Genomic DNA, 13,171 nt, shown 5'->3' on the forward strand with positions numbered 1-13,171 from the left:
CAAAGTGAGTGGGGGAAAAACGATCCTGGACATCCCCGAGCGAAAAAAAGAAAAAGCCTTTCCCGCGCTTTTGAGCCGGGCTGTCCATCATTTACTCGGGTCGGGAAATTGGCCCGCCCACGCCAGTGAAGCCAGCTGATTGACAGTCGCAAACAAGGAGCGCGACCGGCCGCTTCCAGTCACCATGGAGACGGGGGAGGCTCGCACCTTCCTCGCGTCCCGCCCGGGGAACGATGGGATAGGGCGGGGGTGGGGGGATTGTTGCCAGGCGACGGGAGGACTCTCCGGAGGGTCCAGAGTTTGTGTCGTTACAGGTAGGGCGAAGTGAGTTTGCGGAGCAGGTGGCCTCGGAGCTCGCACCCTCTTCTCCCCCCCACCTCCCCAAATGCTGATTTTTAATTCACAAGAGATCGTGCAGTTAGTTCCTTCATTGCTTCTCTTTCCAAATCCTGCAACTGTTAAGATGGCTCTAAGTTGCTTTATCTTAAATTGTACTACAAATGTTTTGGTCCAAGACCAAATATATATTGGGTACCATACTAGGCATGTGTATATACTTATGCAAGTGGAGAAGTTGAAACAGTTGAGCACGATTTACTGTATTTCCCTTTTATGTCATTCTTAGATATTTCCTTACTCCCTAAACACTCTGGTAGATCCAAGGGATTGTAGGTTTCCCTTCCACTGTTAGATCATGAGCCTTAGATAGGGTCCCTAGGTTTTATAGGTCTGTTGACCCTCTGTATTAATTCAATTAACTATATTTGCTATTTTAATATCCATGTTACTTTTAAAATTGAACGTTTTAATTGCCGTATACGTTTTTGTTCTGGTCTTTGACTGTAATAATAATAATAATAATAATAATAATAATAATAATAATAATAATAAATCCTGCAACTTGGTGGTGGTTAGGCTGGGGGGGGGGGAGGGATATGTGATTCTCCTCCATATCCACATCCCCATTCAGCAGCAAGCAAAAGGGCTTTCATAGCACAGGTGCTTTCCTTCCTCAAGAGCAGCATCTTCACCCCCATCCCCATTGCTACAACCTGCTCCTCCCTACCCACCGACCCCCAGCACTAAAGGGAAATTGCCTATTCTGTGAACTGCTGGGAAAGGGCATTTGTAGGACAAACACAAGATGCAAAGAAGGATGTGATGGCTTCCTCTGTGCCTTTGATACCTGTGTAGAACAGAGTTTTCAATTGCCAAATTGTCTCAGGGGCTTCCTTTTTGTTTTTCAGGGGGCCAAATGCAGAGGGGGGAGCTCCCCTAGAAGTGTGAGTGTCTGTATATTTTAACGGCTGTGAGTTTTCTCCCCCCTGCAGGTGTTATTTCTTATGTCGGGATTAAAAAAAGGCCGCGCGCTCTTATCCAAAATAACGCACAGCCGTTAAAGATGTTTTTTGGGGAAAAAATCTGTACAGCTGTTAAACATAAAGGAACTCTGTTTTCTTTCAATCTGCTTTCTGTTCTTGCCGAAAAGAATCCCAGACAAACAAGGGAAAAGGAAGAAAATGTGCAATCCTTTTGAGGCTGGAAAGCAGTGGTGTAGAAGAAGGAATTTTAGCAGAATCAGTATTTCTTCTTTCACTGCTTGGCAAACTGTGTCTGAAATTTTTTTCTCCCACATCTCATTATGAGTGCCTTTGCACAACTTGTAATTGGCAATATAATTTTATGGAACTTCAGTGTGTTCAAATGACTTTATGAATTGTTTGAGTAATGCTTATGATAAATATGTGCGTGTGTCAGATTCCCTGTCTGCACTACTATCCTATTGATACCATGCTTTATACTTAGTCTCTGTAAAAGATTGTGAAGTCCTTTGAACATTGGAAAAGGGCTAATGAGGGGAAATGATGCTGTGAAGCTGTTTTGAGTTGTCATTAGAAACAAAAGTGGAGTATAAATATCTAAATAAATATTAAAATAATTGCTAGCAGTAATGGTAAAATATGCATATATTTCTATTTTGTTGTATACATTAACGTAAATAAATAACAGACAAAAATGGAAAATAAATATTGCATTTAGAGATGCCTGTTCCTTCTTTCTAATATTCTAGTTTCTTTGAAGAGTATCATATGTTATCTCAACAAGATTCTCAAGCGAACAGTCCCTTTGACACAGTATGTAACAGACTTCTCTCTGTGATGCACCTCTGAAGATGCCAGCCACAGATGCAGGCGAAACATTAAGAAGAAGAAGAAGAGTTTGGATTTATATCCCCCCTTTCTCTCCTGCAGGAGACTCAAAGGGGCTGACAATCTCCTTGCCCTTCCCCCCTCACAACAAACACCCTGTGAGGTAGGTGGGGCTGAGAGAGCTCCGAGAAGCTGTGACTAGCCCAAGGTCACCCAGCTGGCCTGTGTGGGAGTGTACAGGCTAATCTGAATTCCCCAGATAAGCCTCCACAGCTCAGGTGGCAGAGCTGGGAATCAAACCCGGTTCCTCCAGATCAGATACACGAGCTCTTAACCTCCTACGCCACTGCTGCTCCTAGGAACAAGATCTACCAGACCATGGCCACGCAGCCTGGAAAACCCACCCCAACCGGTCCCTTTGAAGTTTACCTTTTTACACTGCATTTATGTTGCTGGGTTTTGTTTTATCTTTCTGACAGTTTTTTGCTGATGGCTCAGGCAAAAATATTTTATATTGTATTAAAATTCAGATATGGTTTCACTGAATTATGCTGAAAACATTTTTTTAAACTTTCAGGTAATTATGTCTAAAAGGGTGTCATTACCGTCTATACAAACTAGCCCACAATGGCCCGACATTGTCAATGATGGAAGCAATTGTGACATCTGCAGTGAAGAACCTTCCTCTTCAGATTTGAGGATTTCTCCTTCAAGAAATGAATTACGAAAGAGACTGGCAAGCATGGCTGCACATGAGGGGGCAGCAAGTCCTCAAGCTCTGAAATTCATACATAATACAAAAGCACGAGAAAGAACCAGAGAACGACAGCAGCCCATAAAGCTGGAGCCTTTGGTAGGCTGATTTTAAAACCAGTTTGTGCAGAGGCGTAGCTACAAGGGGACAGGTGGGGTGTGTGCGACGCACCAGGCGCGCGTCCCTGTGGGGATGTGGCCAGGGCGTTCGGGAGCAGGACGGGGGCGAAGGGTGCACCGGTGCATCGGGTGCTTTCCCCCCTTGCTGTGCCTCTGAGCATGAGTGGTGGTATTTGTGAATCCTGGATTTCAGCGAATTTCATTGAAGGTCTTGTTCAGGGTTTCCAATCTTTTTGGGTTTGTGGGCACTTTTGAAATTTTGCTCACTGATGAATCTGGGAATAAGCTCTGCTCATGGAATTCTCCCTTTTCAATTTTTCCCACCTTACATCCCCTCAGCTCCGACTATCTTTTCTGTCAGCTGCCTTAATATTCTCCCCACAGCCACTCTTTGGGGTAGGTATTTACTCCTAGCGAAAGACTTTGCTCTTGTTCGCAGAGACAGCCTGAAATCATAGCACACCTGTTGCTCCACTGTGAGTTTTATGTACTCCAGCGGGGAACACATATCAGACCTCAGGTAAAAGGAGTCCCTTTTTTACTGAAAAGGATACAGTGCATTTCCTTTTAAGCGATCGGTACTCTTATACAACCGTGGAAGTAGCCAAGTTTCTCTCAATCGCTATGAGAATACGCGATTCAAAATGCAATACTCTGTAACTTTTTATGCTCAAAGCCAACAAAGGTTGTTAATAATTATGATGAAATTCTGACACAGTATTGTGGGTGCATGGCTGCCAGAGAGTGGCTACCACAGGAAGCAGGTGACGTTGCATTCTTACCTTCAGTTGCGCAGTGAAAATCCCTGTGTTACAGCAGCTGCTGCCAAAGCCGTGTTTTTAAAAAATTGTGTGAACAGTTGAACCCAAGTCCCCATCCTCTTTCCAAAAGTACTTGGCAGGCGCCAGGAATGTTCTTGGTAGGCAACCTATCAGCAAGCACACTCTTGTATTTTTTTCCTTACCTTTTGACTGCAGCCTTGCACATAGTAACACATGGGTCAACATTTATACCCCCCCCCATTCTCTCCTGTAGGAGACTCAAAGGGGCTTACAATCTCCTTGCCCTTCCCCCCTCACAACAAACGCCCTGTGAGGTGGGCGGGGCTGGGAGAGCTCTGAAAAGCTGTGACTAGCCCAAGGCCATCCAGCTGGCGTGCGTGGGAGTGCACAGGCTAATCTGAATTCCCCAGATAAGCCTCCACAGCTCAGGCAGCAGAGCAGGGAATCAAACCCGGTTCCTCCAGATTAGAATGCACCTGCTCTTAACCACCACGCCACTGCTGCTGTACCCATGGATACATTGCCCTGATCTGATTGATCCATGCTAGTCTGATCTGGTCAGATCTTGGAAGCTAAGAAAGGTGGCCCCCGGTCAGCACTTGGATGGGAGACCATCCAGGAAGTCCAGGGTTACTGGGCAGAGGCAGGCAGTGGCAAACCATCTCTGTTCATCTCATGCCTTGAAAGCTGTATGGAGTTGGCTGCAACTTTGCAGCTTTCCATGACAAAGGATTGTAGCTTGATGTTTCATTGTGAAATATTTGCAGTCGTGAATGTATAAAGATGAATGTAATTGTTGTGTTGAACAAATATTAACCAGAAAATGGTGTTGGGGTGTGTGTGTGTGTGTGTGTGTGTGTGTGTGTTTGGTAGTGGTGGTGGTGGTGGGAGTCAGTAGTATAAAAACAAAAGATAAGATATCTGAGATAAGTAGAGAAATATGTAAACATGAAGGTATTTTCAAACTGTGTAGTCTATCCCCTACTTAAGGTGCCTCTTCCTAAAGGTGTTTGTAGATGTTCTGGTTTCCAGGTTGTAATCCTAAATCCGAAATGTTTATTAGAAACTGTGTGATACAAATGTTATTTTTAAGGGGGGGGGGGGTTGTCATCTCTGAGAGGTAGGGATGAGGGGGTTGAAGAGACTGCCCCGTTGCTTGTCTGGGTATATCTTGCTTTCTCCAGTGCAGCAGCTTATTTCCAGGTTCTGGCAAAAAAGAAACAGCTGGTGTTTGGGTAGAAATTGACAAGGTGGCAACTGTACATTCCTCACTGGCTTCTAAGTTTACTGTAGGAGTTCAGCTGTAGAGAGGGCTGTTAAAAGTGGCCATGTTATTATTTGCATTTTTATGACTTGGTCAAGTCTGTATTCCTGGACCATTGCCATAGGACAGTGGTGGCCAACCTATGGCACTCCAGATGTTCATGGACTATAATTTCCATCAGCCCCTGCCAGCATGGCCAATTGGCCCCATCAGCCCCTGTCAGCATGGCCAATTGGCTGGCAGGGGCTGATGGGAATTGCAGTCCATGAACATCTGGAGTGCCATAGGTTCACCACCACGGCCATAGGATCTTTTAAAGGAGAGATTTGACCAAGTCATAAATATCAGAAAGTCACTGGGTCTGCATGACTGTGCATTCTTTCTCACGTTCTCAGTCTCTTAGCCGCTGATGCATCATTGCTGGACTAAGTTTTTTTAATTGTTAATTTAATTTGCCGAATTTGCCAGGTTGATGGCGAAATAGATCTCACATTATCTTTCTTTCTCCTTAATTAAGCCTGCATTGAAGATTCATCAAAGCCATAAACAACCTGAATATATATACCGGAAGAACAGGGAACGATTATTAGCTGGTGGAGTCTTACAACCAATCACTTCAGCTGAGAAAATGAAGTGGCCTGTTGCTGTGGAAACACTCGTGCCAGAAATTCCAGAAGAATTCAGGGAAATCCAGGTACTTGCTGACTAAACATATCATTGTAGTGGTCTTATGTTCTTGGAGCTGATGAAATATTGCCCAGGCGGAAGGGTAAAAAAAAACGGGGAGACCCAAGATAGGGCTTTTCCAGTGGAACAACCTCCCCCTCAAGGTGCATCAAGCATTTGATTGGGTGTTCCTTCACTGCAGGGGGTGGGACTTGATGGCCCTTGGGGGTCTCTTCGAACTCTATGATTCTTTCTGTGTATTTAGAAAATTAGTAAACTATTTTTCCTGGCCTTCAGCTGAAGAGATTTTATTATGGTTTTTTCCCCCTTCTGGTAATACAAATTTTTAAATAGGTTTTATGAATGTCAATAGGTTTTAAGAATTTAAAATGTGTTTTAGTGCTATAGAGTGTAACTGCTTTTAGATTATCAGACTGTATGACTTTTATCCTATGTTGTAAGCTGGCTGGAGTTGTTTGGGGTGTAGGGCAGGGTAAAAATACATATAAATAAATAGATACATTCAGGTGTATGCAGTTGGGTTCTTCTTTCCTGTTTAAGTCTTTGATTGTCACACAAGGGTTTAGTAATACTCAGAAGTACTTGCATGAAATGCTGTAAGATCACCACGTGTTAGGCCTGCACCATGCTCGGGCTGGCAGCTTGGTCCACACCAAGGTCATCGATGGCTCTGCTATTATCATCGCCCGAGGCTAAGGAGGCCTCCCCCTGCTTGCAAATAACTAGTCAATGGAGCTTAAACGTTCATTCTTATCTGCCTTCCTATGAAGGAGTGAACTGTCTGTCCCAGACAATGCCTCTGTTCCCACCGTCCTTTCTAATGCTGATATTATGGGAATGCGAGGGTGGGGGTACTATGGGTTGAGCTTTTCTGTAACTTACATGTATATTCCGAAGCCAGAGAGCCAAACTTTAGTTTCGGCTATCGATCCTTGGGCTGACACGGTTCCAGTAAAGCTCTTGAACCCTTCTCGAGTCTTGTTTGTTGACCGGAGTAACAGACCCTTACACCACGGGATGTATGCATAACTGGCACAGGCCTGGGATGCAGTGGCTTGGGCTCTACCTGTGGTTCTTTGGCTTGTCGTTTGCAGCTCTTCTGAGCACAGTTCCCCCATGCGGCATCTGCCTCCTATTTCAGGGATATGGGCAAGGATCTTGCCTGGTGGGGCCTGTGGCTTGAAACGGCCATTGCTAGAAGAATGTTACGCTGATGTGCAGCCACAGATGGAAGCGAAGATGACTTTTCCGGTTGATAATTGCAAACACGGTTTTCCGGTACCCTAGGGCAGTGCTGTGACTTTTAAAAACCTGTTGCCTGGGACAGATGTAATAACTCTTCTGTTTTCGTCAAGTGGGCCAAAGAAAAAGCAAATAAAAGCTGGACAGCTTTGAACGTGGCCTCTCACGTTGGTCCACTCTGGGATTGAAACAATACATGTCTTGGAAGCCATAAAATGGTCCTTGGTGGGCTGCTGTTAGGTCCATATTTGTGTTTCATTTTTACAATTTTTAAATGACTGTTTTAAATTAGGCTATAAGATTTTTTGAATCCTCAGAACTGGACAGGAAATTGGGGGCTTTTGTGTATTTTTCATTTTCTTCGCTTTCAAGTTCCTTTTTCTTTGAGGTGCTTTTTTTTTCAGTTCTGCACATGCTTTACACCCTCTCGTGGTCCACTTGATAAAAAACATATTTAAAATTCAGCACAGGTTTAAAAATTAAGTGCCAGATTTAATGTTGTCCTATATCTGGCCACTAGAGGGAGCAAAGCACATGTGAAATTGGACCCCTAAACAAACAAACACACATGAACTTAGAAATTAGAAACATGAGAATGGGGGAAAGCCCTGTGTTCTGGAGGTATGGAAGCCGTGCTTTCTCTCCCCCCCACCCCTATATAGCAACATAATAAATAAATAAAAAGTGTTTCCTGTGAAAACCAACCCAAATTATTTTCATGAGCTTCAAACACTTCCAGATAGTTACTAAAGGCACTGTGCAAACAAGCAAACAAAAAAAAGGAAAATGGCTTCATTTGTAACATTTATTTATTTTATTTATTTATTATTTGGTTTTATATACCGCCCTATCCCCGAAGGGCTCCGGGCGGTGTACAACATAAAGTTCCACTAGAACAGGGATCTGCAACCTGTGGCTCTCCAGATGTTCAAGGACTACAATTCCCATCAGCCCCTGCCAACATGGCCAATTGGCCATGCTGGCAGGGGCTGATGGGAATTGTAGTCCTTGAACATCTGGAGAGCCACAGGTTGCAGACCCCTGCACTAGAAATACAACCAGAACAAGGGCAGCAAGAACTAAATACAGATAGATAAAGTACAAATTACATAAGCTCCACTAGTTATAAAATAGCATAGCTAAATCCCTTTAAAAACAGCAGTTAATGCAATACAATGGCGTCCAGCGAAAACCCATTGTTTAAAAACCCTCCCCAAGAGGGAGGAACAGTGGGTCCCATCGATGTTACCAGACCCCTGATGTAAGGGAGCAGAAGGGGGCACTTCACTCAGCGGCTGGACTCTCCAAAGGCCCGGTGGAACAACTCAGTCTTACAGGCCCTGCGGAACTCACCAAGATCCCGCAGGGCCTGGACAGTTGGAGGGAGAGTGTTCCACCAGGCCGGGGCCAGAGCCGTAAAGGCCCTGGCCTGCGTGGAGGCCAGCCGCATCATTGAGGGGCTGGGGACCACCAGCAAATTGGCCTCTGCCGAAGATGGTATAATTATGCTGTGGAGACATCACCAGTTTTACAGGAGCAACAGGAAAGTGTTACATTATAACATATTATGAATCTGTATATGAATCTGCTGATGATTAAAGTGGCTGTGGCTTAGATGTAGGGCATCTACTTTGCATACAGAAGGTCCCAGGTTCAATTTCCAGCATCTCCAGTTTCAAGGATCAAGCAATAGGCAATGTGAAAGACCTCTGCCGAAGTCTCCGAAGGGCCACCTCTAACCTGAGTGGATAATACCGGGCTTAATGAACCAAGGCAGTACAAGGCAGGTTCATGCTTACAGTTTCCCCCAAATAACTCTCCTCCTCCTCCTCCAAAAAAAAAGTCTTGAGCAAATTCTAGACTTTAGATCAATCTCATAACCTTATAAGGTCATGTGTTTTTGTTTGTTCGTCTTTAAGTTTGTTGTTAGTGTAGGATTTTTAAAAAACCGTTCCCGACCACAAATGATTTGGGCGGGGAGGGTGGGGTGATCCTCCTTGATCTCAGATTGCAAATGCCTTAGCAGACCTGGTGCTCAGGAGCAGCAGCAGCAGAAGGCCATTGCTTTCACATCCTGCATGTGAGCTCCCAAAGGCACCTGGTGGGCCACTGCGAGTAGCAGAATCTGGACTAGATGGACTCTGGTCTGATCCAGCAGGCTAGTTCTTATGTTCTTATGTTCTTATGGGGGGAAGCAAGATCCAAATGTTACAAATCAATCAATTGAATAAAAAGATTTGGGTTTTTAGAAAGAACCGTAATGCGTGCATTCCTTTTCTTTTACCTTTTCAGTTACTGGGTTCAAAAATCCTTCCGACTCCCGCCAAACAGCCTCGTAGCACGGTCAAGATAAGTGCTTGCCTCCCGAACCCTATTCCGCCTGCCTTTCCATTTCAAGAAGCACAAGATGTGGTTAAAGCTAATGTTACAGAACCCCAAGAAATTATCAAAATAGTATGTGGCAACAAACATCTTGGGTTTCTGTACATGACTCCTGCAATGCCTCGGTCATCCATTGAATATGATGCATACAACTTAAAGTGAGTTACTTTCTATTTGTTATGTTGATCAACTTTACTTTATATAACGCATTTTGATTTAACATGAATTATAAATCTACTTCTGCTGTTCTGACAGTCCTGCCACGAATAGCCTTTTCTCAAGGGAGTATAAAATGTAACATACCTTGCATCACTTAATTTAATTTTCTCATTCAGTAGCTGTGATGCTGAACGCAGGTAATTGATGTTTCGGTTGAATTTGTTTTCGTATTTACCCTGGCACTAAAATATGGCAGTTTTGTTACTTGCTGTTTTTCTCCTTATTTTGAAAGGGAAGAAATAAAAGGAATTGGCTGCAAACTGCCCAGGGAAAACTGACAGGCTAACATCAGTTTTTAAGCTCAAAGAACGCCTTCCATTCTGATTATTACAAAGTACTAGCTATTGCATTTGTGTTACAAAATCAGCCCAGGCATGATTACAGTTAGGGTGGGATGTGACAGTTTAACTTGCCTTTTAATACTTTGTGTTCTCTAAGCACAGTTATTATTAATTCCTGTTCTTCTAATTTTACCCTGTTCTTCCTCTAATGAGGTGATGATGGCATGAACAGTTCTCTCCCCCCCCCCCCCAAATTCATCCTCACAGCAACACTATGATGTACTGGGGTGCTGTGTGGTTTGCGGGCTGTATGGCCGTGTTCTACCCTGTTTCCCCGAATATAAGACATCCCCAAAAAATAAGACATAGTAGAGGTTTTGCTGATGTGCAAAATATAAGGCATCCCCCGAAAGTAAGACATAGCAAAGTTTTTGTTTGGAAGCATGCCCGACGAACAGAACACAGAAAACTAAGACATCCCCTGAAAATAAGACATAGCGCATCTTTGGGAGCAAAAATTAATATAAGACACTGTCTTATATAAGACACTGTCTTATATTCGGGGAAACACGGTAGCAGCATTCTCTCCTGACGTTTCGCCTGCATCTGTGGCTGGCATCTTCAGAGGATCTGATAGATCCTCTATTCAGATCCTCTGAAGATGCCAGCCACAGATGCAGGCGAAACGTCAGTAGAGAATGCTGCTAGAACATGGCCATACAGCCCGGAAACCACACAGCACCCCAGTGATTCCAGCCATGAAAGCCTTCGACAATACTATGATGTACGTTATATAAGAGATAATGACGGGCCCTGGGTCACTCTTTGGTTTTCAAATCAGAGTGAGGGTTCGAACTTGGATCTCTCTGGTTCAAGTCCATCCAACTAACCTTTGCATTGTGTATAGTCATTGTTAAGAACCCAGAGTGTCACCTTTAGTTGCTTATGGCTGAAAAAATGGATATAGCCTGCTACCCTGTTTCCCCAAATATAAGACATCCCCGAAAAATAAGACATAGTAGAGGTTTTGCTGAAGTGCGAAATATAAGGCATCCCCCGAAAGTAAGACATAGCAAAGTTTTTGTTTGGAAGCATGCCCGATGAACAGAACACAGAAAACTAAGACATCCCCTGAAAATAAGACATAGCGCATCTTTGGGAGCAAAAATTAATATAAGACACTGTCTTATATTCGGGGAAACACGGTAATACGGTAAATAGCAGACACGCCTTCATGTAGCTTTCTAGTTAGTAGGTTAATACCATTAGCAGTCTTGATATACTGTTAACAGATGTTTGGGAAAGGGTGTCAGAGATATCCTAATAATTACAATCACAAAGTGTAAACCAGACATATATTAGAAGGTCTGACGCAATTAGGGAAGTTGTGCAATTTTGCCGTACTTTTTCCCCTGGATATGCCTTTAAAAAAAGTATCTGCAACTGACTGATATGTGCGTGTGTGTGTATACATGTGTATATTTATGTGTGCATATTGTTTTGAAATAGGAAACCGTAACATGTATGTGCAGGCAATCAGTAGTCTAGCCATGCTGGCAGGGGCTGATGGGATTTGTAGTCCATGAACATCTGGAGAGCCTCAGGTTGCAGACCCCTGCGCTAGAGATTAAAAAACAGGCAGAGAAATTAGTCATTGATTTCTGTCTTCTTCCTAACTTGGGACCCGCATGAATTCTGTTAATGTGTGCCTTATTCAGTTTAATTTTCTTTTCTTTTTTTAGAATTGTAACTTATGACTGCATTAATAAAAACGACTACTACACAATTAGCCCAAATGCAGTTATTCATACATGTAATGGAGAAGTTGAATATCTGGAACTGGCCCGCTGGGAACAGGAATATCTATATCACAGAAGCCTCTCCAAAATTCCTATATTTGCTATATTTCGCAAATGGAAGTCATTTAACGTGTGGAGAAAGAACGTCCGCTCTAAGAAAATTAATTCATGCCGCCGAGCTTTGCAGAAGAACTTGTTCATTGTTAATCCTGTATGTATTGTGATTTTGTTACTGAGATGATATACCTGAAGTCGGTTGAACATTCTAAAGCACTGTACAAATGCAAAGATATTATTTTTGAAACAATAGTTGCTTAAGGCTAAAGAAAATAGTGAAAAGGTCAGCATATTTTTAAAGGTATGCGTAGTATATTACAAGTATAATTTTCCTAGTGTTGAAATGTATGGAGGAAAACATACATCCTCAGATTCTAAGCAATGGAATAGTCTTACCAACCTTTTGGGATTGACTCTGATTAAAGGTGTTGATTTCTACTGCAGTGGCACTAGTGTGCTCTGCGCATGCATTACATCTCCAGAGCATTGACTCTGCAGAGTCGCAAGTTGGTGATGTGGGCATGTTTCAGCAGCTTTTGTGATTTTGACATCTATTGCCTTGCTTCATTTATAGTCTACCTTTCTTGATGAGGCTCAAGGAAAATGACATAATTTTTGTTTAAAAATGCAATAAAAGCAAGCAGTGCATAAAAACTGAATTACAACATCAGAGGTCACAAAACTGACAGTATGACAGATTAGCTCCAGTCTGTGTTGTTGTTTTTTAACTACTGAGAAAAGGGAGGCACCTCCTTAGACCACCCCAAAAAGTTACACTGAAGATCATGGGACCTGCATGGACAAAAGTCATGTTGGAATGCAGCTGTAGTAAAGAGGAGAGTTAGGATAGCGTGAACAGGCATACACAACATCATACGAAACAGCAGAGGCGTAGCAAGGGGGAAAGCGCCCAGTGTACTGGTGCGTCCTCCGCCCCCGTCCCACCCCGTCGCAACCCCCCTGTCCCCTTGAAGCTACGCCTCTGCAAAACAGTATACACAACAGTATACAGTGCAACAAAAGAGTAGTTCCGTTTTGAAGATCAATTCTGTAAAGGCAGCGTAGTACATAAATAAGCGATGGGGTGGAAAAACTGCAACCCTATCCTCTTTGTCGAAATGCTGACCGGAGCAATTCCCTTTTGCCACGCTGTGCTGAGTCATAGAAGGGTGGGAGTCTTCCTGATCTCCTTGCCAGGCTGTTCCATCAAGAGGGAGCCACAATAGAGAATATTCAGATGTAGGCAACTGTGGATCTTATCCTTTTGCCTGATGGCATCTTCAGATCTTGCTCAGCTGAGTAAAGCTGTTCTGCAGCTGTGCAGCTCTTAGACCAGTGCTTCCCAACATTTTCGACATCACGGTACCCTTGACCTCACTCTTCATATCTCACGGTACCCCTGCCACCCCCCACTTTCCCCTCCCAGTGCCCCTGC

General features: G+C 43.6%; 1 protein-coding gene across 1 annotated transcript; it reads left to right on the forward strand.

Annotated features, from left to right (window-relative positions):
* The first annotated feature begins 283 nt into the window (after window positions 1-283).
* LOC125437051 (dynein axonemal heavy chain 6-like) lies at window positions 284-12,278 on the forward strand. The gene is made up of 6 exons (XM_048504421.1): window positions 284-314; window positions 2,728-3,003; window positions 5,587-5,763; window positions 9,291-9,538; window positions 11,623-11,890; window positions 12,219-12,278. Exons 2-6 carry the CDS (start codon window positions 2,734-2,736, stop codon window positions 12,276-12,278), a joined length of 1,023 nt encoding a protein of 340 aa, XP_048360378.1. The 5' UTR covers window positions 284-314; window positions 2,728-2,733.
* Window positions 12,279-13,171: the final 893 nt, after the last annotated feature.

The sequence above is a fragment of the Sphaerodactylus townsendi genome, linkage group LG07 (genome assembly GCF_021028975.2).
Source record: "Sphaerodactylus townsendi isolate TG3544 linkage group LG07, MPM_Stown_v2.3, whole genome shotgun sequence".
In the NCBI taxonomy this organism is placed as follows: Eukaryota; Metazoa; Chordata; class Lepidosauria; order Squamata; family Sphaerodactylidae; genus Sphaerodactylus; species Sphaerodactylus townsendi.

Bases quoted from the DNA above. Each gene is read 5' to 3' on its own strand.
- LOC125437051 (XM_048504421.1), top strand. From the start codon at position 2,734: ATGTCTAAAAGGGTGTCATTACCGTCTATACAAACTAGCCCACAATGG. The intron at 5,764-9,290 runs GTACTTGCTGAC...TTACCTTTTCAG, and splicing joins AAGAATTCAGGGAAATCCAG to TTACTGGGTTCAAAAATCCT. The intron at 11,891-12,218 runs GTATGTATTGTG...TTACATCTCCAG, and splicing joins ACTTGTTCATTGTTAATCCT to AGCATTGACTCTGCAGAGTC.